General features: G+C 44.8%; 1 protein-coding gene across 1 annotated transcript in view; it reads left to right on the top strand.

Moving 5' to 3' along the window:
• The window catches only part of CYFIP1 (cytoplasmic FMR1 interacting protein 1), a 92388-nt gene that overhangs the window by 56228 nt on the left and 14946 nt on the right, over window positions 1-21214 (top strand). Inside the window, 7 exon segments of the mRNA XM_070231499.1 lie at window positions 310-406; window positions 2315-2391; window positions 2500-2608; window positions 3589-3708; window positions 5475-5674; window positions 12021-12108; window positions 19934-20077. Coding sequence (XP_070087600.1) covers window positions 310-406; window positions 2315-2391; window positions 2500-2608; window positions 3589-3708; window positions 5475-5674; window positions 12021-12108; window positions 19934-20077 — 835 coding nt within the window.

Genomic DNA, 21214 nt, shown 5'->3' with positions numbered 1-21214 from the left:
AAATACCACCTACTTGTGGTGAAAGCTTTGACACAAGACAAGTGAGAAGCTGCAGTTATAGGAGACCCTTATGGATCTACCAGGTGCCTGGGCATGGCCTGAGTAAGGCATCCCCCCCTTGGAATAGGCCGGGCTGGCGTGAGTGCACCATCAGGGCCCTCGGCAAGAACCGAGTTTGGTGTTTGAAGTAAGAGAGCATTTTCCTCACGTGAGAGGACAATAGTAAAAGTTAAGTTTCTGGAGGTGTGTAGGGCGTGAGAGCCAAGAAGCCCTGTGTGGGAGGCTGGCTGACTGCTCGTCCCTCTGCAGGTACGTCCTCTACTCCCTGGACCTGTACAATGACAGTGCCCACTACGCCCTCACCAGGTTCAACAAGCAGTTTCTCTACGACGAAATTGAGGCAGAGGTGAGGGCCCAGGCACTGTAAACAAACTTTCTTTCATTTTCCTTTTCCTCTGATATTAGAGGAAGCAAACTTTCTTTATAATACAAGGAAGTTTAAACAATGGATTGAACTTTTGAAATAAACATTTTGGGATGAACCCTTCTATCTGCACTTTTCTCTGTGCATCTGCACGTGTGATGATTGGGGTCCTACCACATAAGCTGTGGGGTGACATACTTCTTCACTTGACAGCATGTCACAAGCACTTCTCTATCCTCACTGTCTTTGGTTATAGACACGGTCTAAAGCATCTTAAAGAAGATGCCCTGAACCAAGCCCTGTTTTATTTCTTTCATTTTAACTTTTTATTTTTCCTATTATAAATAATGCTTTGATTAACTTCTGGGCACATAATTTTTTAGTTGTGTTGGATTATTTCTCGAGGACAAATTCCTACAAGTGGAATTATTAAGTGTATATATACACAACTAAGGAGATCAATCTTATTTTCTAGCTTAAGATTTAAGAGAACTTAACCTCAACAAATTGTATTGTGCAGCTGGGTCTCCTTCTCCACCTCCTCACAAAGACCACCAGAAAGCGCTTCTTTAGGGAGCTCTCATGGGCTCCTGGGTAATGCAGGGTGGGCGCAGGGCAGAGACCTGCAGGTCCTGGGGCCACTCTCCTCTGAGCACACTGTGTTCTCATCACAGTTCCGGGGCAGGGTGCTAGCCCCCTTTGCGAGTGAGGATATGGTTTCGAGGGTGAAGTTGCAAGGCTGTCTCCACCCTGTGTCTCCTAACTGACCTCAGTGTCCAGAGCAGCCAGCCCTGTGTCTGTGTCTCCTGAGAAACAGCCTGCTGGCAGAAGCTGCCCCCAGAGTGGGGACCCCAAATGCAATGCACATTAACCCCTTGGGAACACAAGATGAAGAGAGACTTTTTCATATTCCTTTGAGAGCAGAGAATAGGAGCATTTTTCTCCATCAGTAAGAAAGGTCTGATGTTATTTTCACTGGCTGTGCAGTGGCTACTCCTGGCCACAGCATAATATGTTTAATCTGCTGTTGTTGGACAATAAGGTGGCTTCTTGTTTCTCTTTCCTAGTAAGAACCTCTGTTATTGCCTTTTTTTTTTTTGAGGAAGATTAGCCCTGAGCTAACATCACTGCCAATCCTCCTCTTTTTGCTGAGGAAGACTGGCCCTGAGCTAACATCCATGCGCATCTTCCTCCACTTTATATGTGGGACGCCTGCCACAGCATGGCTTGACAAGCGGTACACAGGTCCACACCCAGGATCTGAACCAGCGAACCCCGGGCTGCTGAAGCAGAACACGTGAACTTAACCACTGCGCTACTGGGCTGGCCCAAGTTGCCTTTTTTTAAAATTTTACATCCCAGGACTTATTTATAATGGGAAATTTGTACCTTTTGATCACCTTCACCCATTTTGCCAACCCCCCCCCCCCCCCCCCCCGCTTTGGCAACCATCAATCTGTTCTTTGTATCTATGAGCTCAGTTTCCTTTTTTAGATTCCACATATAAGTGAGCTCCTATGGTATTTGTCTTTCCCTGTCTGACTTATTTCACTTAGCATAATGTCCTCAAGGCCCGTCCATATTGTCACAAGATGGCAAGGTTTTTTCTTTTTTATGACTGAATAATATTCCATCGTGTGTGTGTATGTGTGTGTACTACATCTTCTTCATCCGTTTATCCATTGGTGGACTCTTAGGTTGTTTCCATGTCTTGCGTTTTGTAAATAATGCTGCAGTGAACATGGGGGTATAGATATCTGTTCAAGACGGTAATTTCCTTTCCTTCATATGTATACCCAGAAGTAGAATGGCTGAATCAAAAGAGGTTTTTTGGTGTTATTTGATATTGATTTAGGGAATCAATCTAATACATGCTCTCTTTTTCTTCAGGTGAATCTGTGCTTTGACCAATTTGTTTACAAGCTGGCAGACCAGATCTTTGCATATTATAAGATCATGGCTGGAAGGTGAGTATATGCCTTGTTATTTGAGTATGAAATTTTGGGTAACTTGACATGACATTTCCATTAAAATTCACAGCGTGTGAGAAACATCTTCTTTTCCTTCCGTACTAGCTTGCTTCTTGATAAACGGTTACGATCAGAATGCAAGAATCAGGGGGCGACAATCCATCTCCCGCCATCTAACCGCTATGAGACGCTCCTCAAGCAGAGGCACGTGCAGGTGAGCCAGGCTTCTGGGCATGGCGAGGTGTGGAGCTGGCACTGGAAATAGTGGGCTTTTCTTAGACTCACTAGGTTTTAATAGACGTCATATGTTATGTGACTGTGGGAACATCCTTATAAAATGTTAAGATTTTAAAGACAAACAGTTTCTCTTAGCTAACCTGAAACACAAGGGAAGACCTGTAGCGCTCTGCACCCGCACCTGCCTGGGCCCCCACTGCAAGCTCAGCCTCACAGGGCTTGGCTCCTCTCCAGGAGCCCAAAAGCCAGAGCTTATAAGAATGAAGGTGAGAAACAATTAATTGTCAGCTCAGAGTGTCAGAGAGGCGCTTTCCCTTGGCCAGCACAAAGAATACAGTGCTTGTTTTTTGTTTCTTTAAAAACAGTATGTATACATCACAAAAAAATTAGGAAGATAGAGAAAACCCTGGGGAAAATTCCATGTAATTGTGACTACAGATAACAACCATTCACATTTTGGGACATTTTCCACCAAGGTTTTGTCTGTTTCTATGCTATTGAAATGATATTGAGGTACACATATGTTTGTAGACTCTGAACAAGAGGTGGGGTAATTTTCTTCCTCATTGTTAGAACTCTGGAGAGCAGGTGTGCACAGGCAGCTCTGTGCTGGGAGATGGTCATGAGCACCATCCTGAGGGGTGTGCTCACTGACAGACCTCATTCTCCAGGGTCTCTGGTGAGGCTTGGGATTTCTGCCCGAGATGTAAGCATAAGTTCAATGCAAAGGACACTGCAAAAGTTCTTTACGGCTTTGACTTGCAGAATTTCAGCTCCAGGAAGGTAGGGCATTTGGTTGTGACACCTGTATATATAATTTCATCTAAAATGTTTACAGTTTTGTACAGTATTTATTTGTTTTATCTTTTAGAATTGGTTTCTGGAGGGTGTATGTCTGTATATTTTCTTGCTTGCTTGTTTTTGTTGTTCACTCTTTCTGCCCTCTCCGTACCCCAGCTCCTGGGCAGGTCCATAGACCTCAATCGTCTGATTACTCAGCGTGTCTCCGCAGCCATGTATAAGTCTCTGGAACTGGCAATTGGACGCTTTGAGAGTGAGGACCTGACATCAATAGTGGTAAGTGCTCTCCCCTTTCTCAGGCTCCATAGATTTGGGGGAGACTGGCTGCAAGGATTTAAGCTGATTTTACTATGTCCTTACTGATAAATTGAACCAATCGTAGGTTCACTTTTTGCACAGAAATCAAAAAGTATGCACTAACGGAGCTTCAGCTATCCTGGGTATGTTTTTAAGCATCTGCTGTTAGTATTCACAGTACTAAATTGACTTCAAAGAACACTCAATCTCAGTCTCGAATAAATTACACCTAACTATGGCAAAAGAATGAAAGGAGAAAAGTTTTAAAAATCAACAAGAAATGAAGACAGAGATAAAGGATTTGAGAGAAAAATGTATAGAAGATAGACCGTGAAGATCCAACATAGATGGCATAGGGGTCCCTGAAGAAGAAAACCAGAGCAATGGATGCAACAAATATTAAAGTTGTATTTCAAGAAAATATTGATTAAAAAACACACTATAAATATATATTAAAAGCATGCATCATGTGCCTGGTAAAACTGACCCAGAGTGGCAACACCAAGGAATATTGCAGTAAAAGTATTGGACTTTAGAGGAAAAGAAAAAGTCCTCTGGGTATCTGAGCAGAGCAGTCAGGGAAGGAAAATCCGATTGTCCTCAAACCGCTGCCAGCAGCTCTTTGTGCCAGAAGCCAAGGAAAGGAAGTGGGAAGTAAGGATTTTGTGCCAAGCCAAATCGATCTTCCAAGAATGATGGCTGCACACCAATGGTAGTGAACATGCCAGAAGTCAAGGAAGATTCTTCTTTACTAGAGAAGCAGCTTTGGGCAGGAGAATGTAAGAAGCCTTGGTGGGGTGAGGGGCTGTCGCCTCAGGACACACTAAAAGATTGAGCTTCCCCAAGTAGGGTCTTGGACCATGGCATTTTAATTGTCATTGGCCATATATGATTTGGATTGAAATCATCGGTCAAGACTTTGACCTAGACCTGCACTGCCCATTACAAATATAATGCAAGCCACATAGATCATTTTAAATTTAATCACAGTCACATTAGACAAGGAAAAAGAAATAGGTGAAATTAATTTTAATAATCTATTCTGTTTAACCCAATATATCCAAAAATTAACAATTCAACATGTAATCATTATAAAAATATTATTGACACAGGTGTCTTACATTCTTTGTCTTCATACTCGTTTTTTGAAATCTGGTGTGTATCTCACATACACAGCACACCTCAGTTTGGACCAGCCACATTCTTGTTCCTATATGTGGCCAGTGGCTGCTGCAGGGGACAGCGCAGACCTAGGCAGGTTTTTATGAGCAATCAGTGTGAAAGCTCCTGTGAACATGCTTGCCAGCTCTGCCACACTGTTGTGCTTATGAATAACCCCAGGTGCATTGGAGAAGGTGACTCAGGCTAACAGTGAGTACATATGTGGTGGTGGACACGTCCCAGTGGTCTCTGACCTGTAAGGTGGTTGGAGGCCAGTGGTGTGCAGGGGGGAAGTGACTGCAGTGGAAAAGGACAATGGCCCTGTAGGGGTGACCATGGTAAGGAGGGGCATTTTAAAGGCAGTAGGGAGGGCATAATGAATTTAGGTGTGAGAAGCAAGCTTGTGTTGCCTATCAGACCCTGCCATGTCTTGGTGTAGCTTGCTTGCCCCTCCTTGGTATGGGCACTGTTTTTGGCCTCTCCCCCACCCCCGCCACCACCATCAGAGCACTGTCTGTGTGGAGAATGAAGGTCACTGTGCTGGGCCCAGTTCTGTCCTCGCACCCTGTCTTTGTGGTCCCTAGGAGCTGGACGGCCTCTTGGAAATCAACCGCATGACCCACAAGCTGCTCAGCAGGTACCTGACACTGGACAGCTTTGACGCCATGTTCCGGGAGGCCAACCACAACGTGTCGGCACCTTACGGGAGAATCACCCTCCATGTCTTCTGGGAACTCAACTATGACTTCCTGCCCAACTACTGCTACAATGGCTCTACCAACCGGTGAGCTTGCTGCCTCACAGATGGTTCCCGATGCTTCTGCCAAATGATATCTAGACAAGATGGTCTCAGACCCTCCAGTATGTCCACTGGGTCACCACCGCCCCTTCTTCTGTGCCCATCAGGATACTCAGGCCCTCCTGGTCTCGTCCATTTTGCATGTGCATCCCTGGGCTAGCCGTTGGGCGTCTGGTCGTGGCTTTGCAGTGGAGACTGCATGGCAAGCCAGAGTTCCTGTCTAGGGCACTTGCTTGTGGCTTAGGGTGGCATCTCATGCACGTGAACAGCGGCTGCCGGGTCTGCATCCCCTCCACAGTTTTAAGTCTCCCTGACATTGGACTGTGGTGGGTGACTCTACTTTTCATGGTTCCATTCTGGGATATCGGGGTGTGTGAGGATCTGTCAGTTAGCCACCCTCCCACCCTCCTACCATTTTACTGCTATGTTGAACAGCACAAAATAGCCACTTGGATGATGGGACGGTTGAGAGCAGCAGTTTCATGTGGTCCAGCCTCATGATACAGCCCCAAGTCCTGGATGGCCCTGCCTTGGCCTCCATGCACTGGGCCACCATCTATAGGAGATTTGTTCTCTCTGCACTTAGCTTGGTTCCATCTCTGCGTCAGCACATGCCAGGGACATGGCGTGAGTGTATGTGTGTGTGAGTGTATGTGAGAGAGAAAATGTGGGTGTGTGAGTGAGAGCACATGTGAGTGTGTGAGAATAAACATGGATGTGTGAATGTGCATGAGAGTGTGTGAGTGTAAGAGCTAGAAAGTTTAGGTATGAGGGTGTGTGTGCATTTGTGACAGTGTGTGTGAGTGTTACGACCACTTTTTAAAAATAAGCGTGTTCTATTTTGTTTTGCTTTGCTCCTGGATCTGAACATCCACCATGTATTAGCTGAATTGTTACTCACTTTCAGACCCAGAGTTTTGGGTCTCAAGAGGGGGTGCTGAGCTCTGATTGTACCTGCTGTTGCCATTGTCAGTTGGGGCTCCAGGGTTGGATTTCCCTGGGGTGGCAGGCCTGTCCCCAGGTGCATGGAGCTGTTCCGTCAGAGCCATTGGCCCAGCCCCAGGTGGCTGATGCCCATCCCCAGGCAGTGGTGGTGGGGACATGGCCATGGCCTCCAGAACCGTGGGTGGAGGAGCCTGGCTGGGTACAGTCCACTGGGAGCAAACGTTAGAGACGACTACTCCCTGTTTAACTTCCTTTTAAGATGCCTAGTTTACTGAAACAGATATTTTTCAAGTTGTTATAGAGTCAGAATTAACTGAAAATATATTTTTGTTACACAAATAATGCATGATACTTACAGAAAAGCTAGAGATCATATGTGTGTGTGTGTCTACATATGTCTATATATATCTCACTCTCTATATAGGGAAAAATTGTATATGGAGGAAAAATAATTAAATCCCCAGAGATTTCCCTTGTAAAAAAATGTGTGTATCTTGTAGAGTTTTTGCCATACAGTTAAACATGCATAGGTATTTTTATTTTGCACAAATGGGTGCTATTAGGCATACTGTTATATACACATTCTTTTTCCAGGTGACGTATCAGGAGGAGCATCGTTCTGTGTTAGTGAGGATGCGTATATGCTCCTTCTGCATCTGAGAATCCGTTTAAGCGATGGCCAGTGTTCGCAGGGTTCTCTTTGTTTTGGTTGGTCCATTGAAACCTTTGGGAGTGATTTCTGTTAGCTTTCCTTAAATCATTTTTGCCTCATGTTAGAACTGGCATCTCCAAAGGTGAAGTGTAACAGAACCCCACTGTCAGTGGGCTGAGAAAAGGTGTTCCAATGGGGTCAGAATCAGGCAACACAGGGAGTTGTGATTTTTTGTATTATTTTAGATGGTATTTTTGATTATCTAGCATTTTGTCATCCTTTAAAAGATTTCCCAGAGATCTGGGAACAGTTGAAGATGTTCCCTGTGTGCCTGCTGCACTGAGTATGTCCACACAGCTCTGGCCTGTCCTGGTCTCCTTGGTGACAGGTCAGTGGGTGGAGCCCTGAGAAATGAAGAGGGGTGATGGACCGCAGGGAAAGGTCAGGGTTACGTGATGATGACATTCAGCAGGTGCCCTGAACCCTTCTGCTGAGTTGTTGTGTTTTCTGAAAGACACTCCAGGCTTCTGAACGAAAGTTGGGTAAGGAGTGTGGAGCTAGGGAAACAGATCAGATTCTGAGGCCCCGCCTGCCAAGTTGGCTCGTGTGGGTGTCCTCACCCTGCTTGGGGCTGATGATGGAGAACATCCCACCGTCCAAGGCCATCTGACCTGCTGGCAGCAGGAGTCTCACTCTCAAAGACAGAGTTGTCAGGGCTCAGGTCGAGAAGTTGGCGCTGTGTAACCCAGTGACCTGACGGAGAGTCGAAAACCTCCAGGCCAGCGTTGACTGTAGGGCCTTGGTGGAACTGTCTGTGTGATGAACTTTGAGGCATCCAGTTAGATAAACAGAAGAGGCACCAGGTGGTACCTCAGCCCTCTGTTCCCTGATTGCACACAACACGTCTAACATAAATGACAGCAAGCGGAAGAGACAGCACTGGGTGTCTTCGTCTGTTGTGGCATATGTCCCCCACGGGCCCATGAGGCACTGTGACCATTCCTGTTTGTGGAGCAGACACAAAGACCTGGGAGAGTATGAGTGGGCCCTACTTGGGCAGCAGGAGGCCGCTCTACCCACCGAGGCTCCTCGAGAGCTGTATGCCCTCCTTGAGCAGCTAGTTGATCACATCTGGAGCTAGTTTCACATGTCGGGGTTGCTACCCTCAGGGCACATCTGTTAACAAGGGCCAGCATGAAGTGACCTCATCCTCCTTGGGCCCTGAGATGCCATTCGGAGGGAGCCCTATCTGTCACAGGGGCCTCTCCTCCCCAGAGGAGCTCTGCTTTACTTGGGGGACCTCCACCTTTACATTCCTGTTGACAAATGCCATTACTTCTGTATTTTTAACGGGTCTTCCAGTGGGATCATTATAGCTTCCATGATGTGGAAAAGGCGTTTTAAAATAGCATTTTGTGTGTCCAAGTTATATATGGAAACCTGAGAAGACAGACAAACCTGTGCCACCCAGTATTTTAACTCTATGTCTGAGGGTTTCTGAGAGCTGCTTAAGGGAAACCAGAACTTCACTTGTTGCTCCACGTATCTGCTTAATTTGCTGCTTATTTCCGATGCTTCTGCCTGGTGACTCTGGGGAGTGGCATAGGGTGGCCTGTGACTTAAAAATAACCTGACAGCTAATAATTGTGTGACAGTGCTATGACCCTGGAAACAGGGCAGCAGTTGGGACAGAGTCAGGCCTCTGGCCAGCAGACCACAGAGGGAGGGTGTGTCCTCAGTCACTTTGTCCCATCACTGGCGATGTTAACTTCTGCCCTTGGTTAGGGTGGTGGCTGCCAGATTTCTCCCTAGCTTGTTAACCATTTTATGTTTGAAATTTATAAGTAATTTATAGGGAGATAATTTGAGACTGCAAATAAACTGTTCCTTGTTAAAATTTGGTCCACTTGTTTTAGCAGCTGTTGACGATTCTTACCCAAATCAGTTATCAGTATGATGATTGAACAATGGTCATTTTTGAACTTCTTCATTCCATCTACATATATTAGTTGGCATTCTGCTGTACATGTTAGCATTTATGTATTTGTTTATTATCAGTAAGTCCTCAGGGATTCTAACTTAAAGTTATGATCTGTTACTATCATTACTTGATTTTTGTGGCTCAAATTAGTCCAGGGTTGGCCAGCGGGAGCCCCTCTGCCAAGTTTTTGTGTCCTGTTTGCTGTCCCCATCATTCTTAAGCACTGCCCTACTTTCTGCCCAACAAGAAGTTCCAGGTTTATCTTATTTCTGCTCTGTCCTTGCAATCTATCATTTCTACAAAGATTCCTTTTAGTGGAGAGTATTTTAAAACTAAGCCTGGTATTTAAAAACTAAGTCTGGGTGTTAGGTATGTTCATTGCTGTTTGGGCGTCATTGTTTCTGGAACCTTTCGGTGGTCAGAGATAGGAAATACTTGTGTACTATATTAGGTTCCTCTGGTTGCTATAACAAATTACCACAAACTAGGGGCTTAAAAAAGAAATTTCTTTTCTCACGGTTCTGGAGGCTAAAAGTCCAAAATCCAGGTGTCAGCAGGGTTGTGCTCCCTCTGAGACTCTGGGTAGAATCTTTTCTTGACTCTTCCCAGCTTTTGGTGGTGGCGGGTAATTCTTAGCCTTGCTTAGTCTGCAGCTGCATCACTCCAGTCTCTATCTCTGTCATCACATGGCGTTTTCCCTGTGTGTCTCTCTCTTCTTATAAGGACACGAGTCATAGTGGATTGAGGGCCCACTCTACTCTGGTGTGACCTCATCTTAACTAATTACATCTGTAACAACCCTATTTCTGAATAAGATCACATTCTGAAGTGCTGGGAATTAAGGCTTCAAATTATCTTTTTAGGGGATACAGTTAAACCCATGACGTGTGCATGTGTGTGTGTGTGTGCATGCGTTTCTCTAAAGCTAATCTATATATTAAAACCGTGAATTTGCAGTGATATCTTCAATTGCAGTTCAACACCACAGGGTTCATTCTGGTCTTCTCCTTTTATATTTTTGTAACTTCCTTCTATACTGAGAATCCTTATTTCATTATCCTTAGTATATTTCCTCATTTGCTCAGTTCTCAAAAATGCACAAAGTAGTTTCAGAATTACAGATCCTTACCATTGTGAGACACAAACCTGCTAACTAGAATTCAGTATTTGTTTCCATTTTTTTGTCTTTAGATTGAGAATATATATAGTGAAAATATGGTATTCAAAAATTATTTGGGATAATGGAGTAACAGGGTTTGGATTTACTCTTTTGCCTTAAACAAGTGAAAAACTGGACAAAAGTTAGGAAACAGTTGTTTTCAGACATTAGACATTTCCCTGAGGGAAAGGAAACAAAGGAAGTGAGCCCTATGACTTCCCTGCCTTTCTTCCTGGAAGCACTGTCTGGGCCACGGTGCAGAGGTGGGTAACCAAGTACAGCTTGGAAGTCTTACTTCGTGGGGGAGACAGACTGGAAGTCAAGGAAGCTAAGACTGCTGGAATTTGCAGGGCAGAGTACAGGAGAGGAGAGAGCTACACAGAGAAACAGCTCCTGAAACCAACTTAGGCCCCTTTAGTCTTTGCTTGAATATTAAACCACATGTGCATTGGATAGAAATCCAAAAGGCTAGGCAAAGCACAACTGCTGGGGAGCTGTAAGCTGAATAATTCCCAGAGCTCACACAGAGCCAGGAGTGTCATTTGAGGCCCTACCAGCAAGAATGGGGAAGCCTCATTGACGACCCAGGCATTGGATGGAATTGCCAGAAGGACCTGCCTTGGTACCAGCCTTGGGGACAGTGATTACTCTGCCACCCTAACAAATCATGAAAGGATCCAGCTGACTTTCAAGCAATTTAATGGCCTGCCCTAAAAATTCAGCACTCTTTAAAGGATAACAATAAAATCCAGACACTCAGCAACATGACATTTCTGTGTAAACACACTCAGTACTATAGGCCACTGGTCTCCCCTGAGATGCGCATGTTCGTTTTATGTACTGGTGGTACTTTGACAGTTACATCCTTTCTTATTTATGAAAGTGCACTATGTCTTAATCAAGGTCTTAGAATTTAATAATTAGCAAATCCATATGTTTTTCTTTATTATGCTTGTTTGCAGAAGTTTTATATGTTTAAATGAACACTTCTGATTTGAGTGTTAGCAGAGTTTGGCATTTCTGCTTTAAAATCCAAGCATTTGATTTTCAGTGGCTCCTAATCCATTTTTAAGCCACAGTCTCTTGGCTAGGTGAGTGTAGTTATAAACACTTAGCTCATTCTTCCCTTTAGCTTGTAACTAGTGATCTGAATAATTGGACATCGCTGCCTGTGTCCGCCTTCCCACTCCTGTCCCCACTGTTAGTGTGGTGTCCAGAGGCCCAGCAGGGCCTGAGTGCTTGGTCAGGACCACTTCTCGAAGGACTGATTTAGGCTTGAAATGGTTCTGGTGACAACAGACCAGATTTTCCCTGAGTTTGGAGACTGTCTAGTGGTTTCAGACGGACCCCTTAGTTCTCACTCTGTTCCTGAACTTGGATACATTTATCATACTTTGGAATATTTATATCTCACTCATACTCTGGTTTTTGATTTCCTAGAATTTTTCCTATGTGATAATTATATCAGTTAACTGGGAGGAAGATTTAATTGATGGGTGATGGAAAAGTTCTGAACTTTAAAAAAATTTCTTTTAATTAAAAAGTTAAATTTTTGTTTTTGTTTCTTTTTTTTCTTTTAAATCTTTTTGTTTAGATTTGTTCGGACAGTATTACCATTTTCTCAAGAATTTCAAAGAGATAAACAGCCTAATGCACAACCCCAGTATTTGCATGGATCAAAGGTAGGTTCTTGTGTGTTTGTGTTAAGATTTTTAAGTTCACAATGAAGCATATTTTGAAGTTTAGTTAAAATCAGTTTGTTGCAATGATTTAAATATATCATGCCATGTTAATAACTGCTAAGTGATAAAATGCTATCGTTTTCTTCTATTATCACCTTCCTGGAAAGTAACATAGTGTTGGGATAGCCCTCTGGCCGTGTGGTGGGCAGCAGGCTGGGCCCAGCCTTACTCCTGGCACCTAAAATAAGTGAGATTGTTAGCAGATTTAAAGGTTTAGAAACATCAAGCCAAGAAAGTGTGTAGAAGAGGCTTGGGGCACTTGTGTGACGGAGGGGCTGGTCGGCCAGTTCCGGTGTGGTGCCATGAAGGGAGGAGTTGAGGTGGGAGGGGGCAAGTAGAAAGAGAGTTGACATCCAGAAACCAAAGGCAAGCTGGTGAAAACCACAGGATACCTGCCATCTAGTAAGATGAGACAGGTGTCCAGGCTGAGGTGGGTGGATTAGCAACAAATGAGTATTTTAATGGTTAGTGTTATTAATATTTAAAGCCTTCTTAGAGTTTAATAAGAAAAAGACAGACACTCGGTAGTAAGAAGGAAACAGATGCAATGAGCAGACATTTCCCAAAAATGTACTTAAAAAAATAAAAATAGATATCCAGCCTTATCAGTAATTGAGGGATTATAAATGACAGCAGTAAGAATTATTTTGCCCCAAATCAGAAAAGGTTAAGGTACCCAACTCCTTCTGTAGGGGAGTGGAATTGTCTTGAGTGCTGCTGCAGGAGCTCACCTGGGACTGTGTGATGCTGGGGGCCATCTGCCAGCATTTATCAATGTTTATATGTTCTCACTTAGAGGAAACCAGACACCTGAGGAAATAAATCACTTGAGTCCAATGTGAGGTCTGTTATGGGGGTAGTCCTACAACATTGGCATAAAAAATGGGAAGTACCCAACTTAACACCAAGAAGACTAGAACAATTTACTGTCTGGCAGAATGCATTGCAGCTGTTGAAAATAATTACATAGATCTTATTGACTATGGGGTCCTGGGGCCTGTATTTTATTAAATTAAAAAAAATCAAGGGCTGGCCTGGTGTCATAGTGGTTAAGTTCACGCGCTCCGCTTCAGTGGCCTAGGGTTCACTCGTTCAGATCCTGGGCGTAGACCTAGCACAGCTTGTCAAGCCATGCTGTGGCAGGCCTCCCACATAAAATAGAGGAAGGTTGGCAACAGATGTTAGCTCAGGGCCTATCTTCCTCACACACACAAGAAAAGAAAGATAGAAAGAAAAAGAAAAAATATTCCAACAAAGAGCAAGTGGAAAAACCAAATCAGAAAAAAAAAAAAATCAAACTCCAAACACAGTGATCCTAATTACAGAAAGATACCAGAGAAAAGAGTATTGGAATATGAAGCAGCAGCTATCTCTCAGAGGGCTGAGTCTGACTTAAACTCTATGATGCATTTGCATTGTTCTCACTTGTTTTTTAAGCTGTTTCTGTCTGATGTCAGTGTCAGCCTCAGTCTCACGCGGCTTGACCCATAGGCTGTGTGCAGAAGTGGCGCAGGGTCCCTGTCCATTAGAGACACCAGCCTCCCTCCACCTGGGAGTCTGTAGCTCTGAGCAGGTGCCACTTGATGCTGATCTGAAGCTCTGATGGGCCAAGATTTGGCAACGTGTTCTCTATGTTTTCTGAGTGTTCTTCTCACAGGTGCAGAAATGAACCTATTAACACAATGACATGAAAGGACCACTCTTCAGGCCCCCAGCTGTGACTCAGAGGGGTCTTGGCTCATCAGTCTTTCCTTTCTGACTAGTCTTTGGAGAGACACCCTGGCCTCCTCTCCCTCCAGCGTCTCCAAGCTCATAATGTCCATCATGGCGTGTCTCGCAAAAGGGCCCTTTGGTTGCCCACTTCTGTCTTTATCACAGCATCCCAACACTCTGTAAGCTAATGTGTCCATTTAAAATCTTCAGCCTGTTAGCCAAGAAGGAAATGACAGATGCGTTGCTGGGACGAGCCAGAGTGTTTAGCAGAGGATACATTTGAGAGGAAAGGGAAAGCAGTGTTGGTAAAAATAGAAACTGCCTGTGTTTTACAAGAATACGTGGAATTCAAGGTGAAAGTGATGTTATTTGTGTTGCGCACTCGGGAGGAAATGTGTGCTCTCTGTGCTGGCTCCTGGGAATGCTGTGAAAGGGACTGGTGTGACAGAGCCTTGGGTGGTCTCAGGGGCGGTCTCACTCTGGGAGGATCTGGATGCTGAGAAGGGACCAGCCCTGCAGAGGGGCCTGGAGGCCAAGGCTGTCGGGATGGCAGGCAGTGTGGGGCATTCAGGCCCCGGCGAGGGGCCAAGGCCTGAGGCGGGTCAGGGAGTAGGCAGAGAATGATGCCCGGTAGAAAGATGTTATTTTAGGCCAGGCAGGAGATGGTGGCTTGGACCACATGATGTTGACAGAGATGGAGAGAAGTAGATGGATTCAGGGTGTATTTTAGGGGTGGACTTGACTGAACTGACTTCTGACCTGGAGATGGAGGGTGAGGGAGAAGGAAGACCCAGTGCTACTTCCTAGGTTCCTGGTGGTTAGGGAATGGAAGTGCCACTTTTTGAAATAAGAGAGGGCTAGATTTGAGGAAGATAAAGGCAAGAGGCCTTCATCTCAGGGCCTGTGTCCACTCCCCTTCCTGGGGCTGCCCGCGCTGCTGTGAGGAGCGAGGACACTGCCCTGCTAAGGGTCCATTCAGCCATAGCCAGGCTGGCCTTGCACCATCTCCCATTGGCTGAGGTTGGGGCGGGGACACCGGAAGGGTGTGGGATGGGTTAGGGGATCATGCGGCTCCCCTCAGTTAGTGTCAGGGTTTAGCTGGCTGTTCCAAGCCTTGTGATGATGACCAAGAATGAAGAAGGCTAGGTGTCACTGTCCCATCTGCTGTGTTCTGGACAGAGTGTCATTTTTTAGTATTAAGTAGTGGTATTCTTTGCACTGATATCAAGTTGCAGTCACAGTCTCAGGGTGTACTCAGCAAGCATTTCCCGGGAGTGTGCTATGTCGCAGGCTATGCTGGCCTCAGTCAGGGAACAGAGTTCTTGGCGCAGCAGGAGCTGGGTGTAGGCCTTGCTCTGGAGAGGCCTGAAGGCATTGGCGAGGCCCCCACAGGCACCCAGGAGCCAGATAGCCTAGGCTGGACAAGGGAAGGGGCCCCCATGGACCCCATGGGTCTGGGCGTATGGCCAGCGAGGCCTGGAGGGCGAGAGGGAGGCTCAGGTTGGTGAAATGCAGGTGGGGGCCTGACGCCTCTGCCCTCCTCCTTCCTCCCTCTTAGCCAAAGATTTCTCACCTGCAGAGGGGTCCCCAGTGGCTCCTGCCTTAGAGAAGGGAGGTGGGAGATGAAAGCACCTTCACTGGGAGGCCCCTCAGGTTGGACAGATGACACTAGCTTGTGGTGGGACATGAGGTCCAGGAAGTTACCAGACTGCCTCTTCTCCAACCCTAAGTGACACCCATACTCTACGGACCCCATTCTCATGCTCTCTGAGCTGCTGGTTGAGTGAGGCTGGCAACAGGGATAGACCCAGGTGCACCCATCCTGTCTTTCAAACTGGGGATGACAGAGGCCAGGATGTAGATTGAGAGCCAGTGGGCTGCCACCCCAACACAGCGTGCACCAGGACACTTTCTAAGGTGCCAGCTGGATCTGAGAATTAGAAAAGGAGTTTCTAACCCATTCTTTCCTGATTCTCTGTTCCTTAGAGTGTGAACCTCTCATGTCCGTCCTCTGGGTTGCCCGCCTGCCTCACTACAGACGGTAGCTTGAACTTGGCCGTACTGGGAGCATTTGCAGCTTGGAAATGGGCAAGCACTAGAATCCAGGCTGGTGTGTTGGTGCACACTGCACACCTCTCTGCCCCTCGGAAAGGGTGTGAGTTAGATTATTTTTAAAAGGATTAGAATAAGTGCTCTAATGCCCCTTTTCTGAAATTAAAATATAGTGCCTTACCTCCTCAGAACTAAAAGAAATTTTATGTAATTTTAGAAGTTAGGACTAGAAAGTTTGGCAGGTAAGATAGAAATTTCTTGGGTTTCTGCTAACTAAAAGATTTGCTATGAAGTTGGCTTGGCTCTGAAATTTTTAATCCTGCTCTTAGGCATGACCACAAAAGAAAGTTTTTATTGCATTGTAATAAACAGAAGTGTCCATGGGAAAGAGGAACCAAGAAATGAGGTGGTTCTTCCCTTCTCTGTCCTCCAGTTCCTCCCCTGCCCCAGCATTTGGAGAGGATAACAAGCAGTGAGGAAAGGTGGACGCTGGTGATTGCCCCCTTGATCTGCACAGCATCTAGCCATAGGGGTGTCAGGCCAGCCTCCCTCTTGGTCTCGAAGGGGTGGATTCCTGGCTTGTGTGGTTGGTTTCAAAAGAAGTTCCCCTCCAGCACGGTTGTGTCCATCCTGCCGTGTCCATCATCGTATTAAAGGCACAGGAGACACATTTTCATTCTGCAGGGTTTTCCTCCAGGAATGCAGGGAGACGGCAGTGTTTCAGCTTCCCATGTGGCAAAGCTGTGAGCCCACAGTTTCTGAGTAGCCCGGGGTCTGCATTCACATGTTGTGTGTCCACAGGGGCACAGACACTTTTGGAGCAAAGCAGGTGCCCATTTAGGGGGAAGGAAAGATTAGATGAATTGGATTTGATTGTTCTTTCTAAAGCAACCAGACGTGACTGAACTTGAACTTACAGATTTCAGCCTTAGTTTGAGAAATTATGATTGTGTCATTTTTATTCTCATAACCTAAACCAATATTTTTGTTAGATTATTTGGACTCTAACAAAAGTTTGGATGGGTGACATTGATGTTGACTGTTCATCTTATATGACACTTTTTTGAGGATCAAAAAAAGGCGGAACGCTGAAACATCATGATATCGGAGTTGAATGTTGTATTCGAAGGACAGTCATTTTATTTGAATTGCTCAAACCTGTCAGCTGCATGTCATTTTGCTGCAATATAATTTATAGTGTTTGTACCTGTGAGATTATGGAATACCCAGGAATCCAATAAAAAATCCAACTAGTTCTTTTTTTTGTGAATGATGAACTAGAGCTAGTGTCTTATGGAAATAAAATTGACTTAGATGAGTGGTCCATTTATGGCATTATCTTTTTGGTTCTTGGTAATATCACCACTCTGAGTGAACTCTCTTCAGGACATCACTGATACTCTTTCCTATAAGGTAAGTAAGACTGTACCCGATTGACAGTTGAAGTTGCACAGCGTCAAGTGTGTTAGGGAACCCAAGGCACACAACTCATGAGTCTGGAGCCCACATACTCCGGTTTCCAGGCAAGGCCCACGTCTCTGCATCAGACATGGCCAGCAGTGTTTCTTGAACTGAGCTGTAAGCGTGGATGTCCAGAGTGCTTCCCTCCTCTGAGTATTTTACCATGTAGTATCTGTAGGTAGGTCCTCCTCCCCTCCCTCTGAGTAGTTACATTATTCAACTTGTGTTGTCCCTAGCATCTGCCATCTTTGGGATGAGTGTAGTTCGCAGGGAAGTCAGACACTGGCCGAGGGGCCAGGAAGCAGGTATTATTGAGCCATAGGCCCCAAGCAAGTCAGGGTGACTTTCCAAGTGAATTTTCTCACTTGTAACCTGAGGCTATTGGATTTCAGTAGTGATTTTTGTGTTTTTCTTTTCAAGCATTAGAACTTATTATCAAGCAAAAACCTCACACAGAATCCCAGCACTTAAAGCACAGTGTGGTGCTTAGAGGAGGCAGTGGGAGGCAGTATGTGTCTGACCCAATGATTGAAATATGGTCCTTTCAAGTGTGATACGGTCATAGGAGTGGACATGTGACAGGCACTTTGCAGAGCTTCTGTGGTTCTCAGTGTAGCAGAGGAAATAGCTAAGATAATTATAAAACAGGGATGTGGGAAATACAGGGACCTAAATGGAGGTAAGCTTGGTATACTTCACTCAAAAAGTGGTAATATGTTGATAACAGTAGATTGTGATAACTTATGTAATGCATAATGTAAGACCTAGAACAACCACTTAAAAGATGTGTGCAAAGAGATACTGTCAAAAATGCTATAGGTAAATCACAATGGAATTCTAAAAAATGTTTAAGTGACCCATAGGGAAGACAGGAAAATGAAACAGAGCCTACTTAAATATTAAGAATTATATGTAAGTGTATTAAATGTAAGTGGTATAAATAAAAGAGAGATTGGCAGAGAGAATTAAGAAACATGACTGTACACGAAACTCACTTAAAATTAGTGATATGTGTAGGGTGAAGGAAAACCGATGGAAAAAGATATACCATGCAAACATTACTCAGAAGACAGCAGGAGTGACTATGTTAATACAAGATAAAGTAAATTTCAGAGCAGAGACTATTACCAGGGACAAAAAGGGACATTACATAATGATAAAAGGGTTAAGCCACTGAGAAAATATAGTAATCCTAAATGTTTATGCTCCAAACAACAGAGCTTCAAAATACTTGAAGCAAAAACTAACTTAAGTGAAAGGAGAAATGAACAACTCCACAATAATAGTTGGGGAATTCCATGTTCTTCTCCCTTAGTAATTGATAGACTAGGTAGACAGAAAAATCAGCAACAAAGAACTGAACACAATCAACCGACAGGATATTACTGACATGTATAGAACACTCCACCCAACAACATCAGAACACATTCTCTTCAAGTGCCCGTGGAGCATTCCCTAAGATAGACCATATCCTGGGCCGTAAAGCAAACCTCAACAAAATTAAAAGAATTGAAATCAGGGGCCAGCCCCATGGCTGAGTGGTTAAAGTTCTGCACACTCCGGTACAGCAGCCCAGGTTTGTGAGTTCAGATCCCAGGTGTGGAGCTACTCCACTCAGCAGCCATGCTGAGGAGGCATCCCACATGCGAAGTGGAGGAAGATTGGCACAGATGTTAGCTTGAGGCTAATCTTCCTCAAGCAGGAAAAAACAACAGATAGGCAATGGATGTTTAGCTCAGGGCGAATCTTCCTCACCAAAAAAAAAAGAATTGAAATCATACAGAGTGTGTTCTCTGACCACATGAGCTCCAGTTAGAAATCAGTAACAATAAGATGACAAGAAAATTTCCTAACACATTTCTAAAATGATCCATGGATTAAGAGGAAGTGTCAAGAGAAATTTTTTAAAAATGGCATTGAATTGAATGAAATGCAAATATATCAAAATTTGTGGGATGCAGCTAAAGAGTTTCTGAGAGGGAAGTACATAGCACTGAATGCATATATTAGTGATCTCCCTGCTGAGTATGTGTCCGTGTCCTTAGATGAGCTTGGAGGTTCCCTCCTACAGGAGACCATCCTGACTACCTTTCTCAGTTGCCCACCCTGCAGGGACTGCCGTTCCCAGCTGCCTGTACATCCCACAGAAGGCAGCTCCCATGGCCTCATCAGGGTCTGTCCTTGGGTGTCTCCCCCAGTAGATTGGAAGCAGCTCCATGGAACAGCAGTGAGGCTCTAAGATGTATTCATTTCTCATTCTGGGACCTCAAAATGGCTTCTTTAAAACTGGCAGTTTAATAAATGTTGAAAAACCAAACTGTTTTGTTTTCTTTGTTTTAGCAAGCTTGCTTTTCATGTCTTCAGTTTGAAGACATAAATACTAGTAAAGGCAGTCTAACAGATTCTCTGGATCTCTCCACCTAAGGGTGCCGTGTGTTGAGTGCATCTTTGATAATAATTCTTTATCTTCATGAGTGTGTAGGGACCATGTTGAGGACTCTGGAGATTTCATCAGACACTTATGTTCTCTATCCCCCAGGCTTTGAACTTGGCCTACTCTAGCATTTACGGCAGCTACCGGAACTTTGTGGGACCTCCGCACTTCCAGGTCATCTGCCGGCTGCTTGGATACCAGGGCATTGCAGTGGTCATGGAGGAGCTGCTGAAGGTTGTCAAGAGCCTGGTATGTTTCCCTCTGATGTGCTTCCTTCACCCAGTGAAGGGTTCTGCACCCAATTCCAATGTAGAGAGGGGGTTTTTCACTCCACCAAGCAATTCTCAGACACCAGCCGTGTGTCCTACAGTTCAACTCAATTCTGACACTGTCTACCTAGAGATAGCATCAGATCCTAAAGGTTAAAGCTCATCCCCTAGGTGCCAATTGCAAGTCCAGGTTGTCACCTTTGCCTCTGACTGACTGGCTGTAAATCAGAGATTTCTACAACCCCCTCCTTGGGTTTGATTAATTTGCTAGGGCAGCTCACATGACTCAGGAAACTAGTTTACTCACTAGATGACCAGTTTATTACAAAGGACATTAAAGGATATAAATCAACAGCCAGATGAAGAGATAGACACAAAAGAGCTTCAGTCTTCATGGAATTTGGGGCCTGGGACAGTGGCACATGGAAGCATTCCGGTTCCCCAACCTAGAGGCTTTCTGAACCTTGTCCTTTTGGATTTTTTGGGAGCTTCATTACATAGGCATGCTTGGTTAAATCAATGGCCGTTGGTGACTGATTCAACTTCCAGTCCCTCTGGCCTCTCTGGAGGCCTGGGGATGGGACTGAAAGTTCCAACCTTCTGATCAGGTGGTTGGTTCTCCTGGCAACCAGCCCCAGCCTTAGATGCTTTCCAAAGTCACCTCATTAACATAACAAAAGATACCTTTAAGGCTCACTTAACTTAGGAAATTCCAAGGGTTTTAGGAGTTCTGTGCCAGAAAATGGGGACAAAGACCAAATACATGTTTCTTATTATAAATCACACAAGGCTTTGAATTCACTGAGATAGAACAAACCAGGGAGTCTTTGTATCTGGACTGTTCAGTTTAGCTCCAAACATACACAGTTTGATTTCTCTCCCATCTTTCTTAATTCAAGAGAAGATCCATGTTATTTTAACTAAGTCATAGAAAAAGTTAAGTACTGTTGATGAAAATAATCCATCAGCAATCTATAAATGAAAATTTGGGAGAGTTTATTCTGAGCTAAAATCTGAGGACCATGGCCCGGGGCCTTTCTTCCTGACGGTAGAAAGGGCACCAAAGAAGTGAGGTATACAGAGTGGTTATATACCCCCAAAGAGGATCTTTCTCATA

Source organism: Equus caballus, chromosome 1 (genome assembly GCF_041296265.1).
Source record: "Equus caballus isolate H_3958 breed thoroughbred chromosome 1, TB-T2T, whole genome shotgun sequence".
Classification (NCBI taxonomy): Eukaryota; Metazoa; Chordata; class Mammalia; order Perissodactyla; family Equidae; genus Equus; species Equus caballus.
This window is presented reverse-complemented; position numbering and strand designations above follow the sequence as displayed.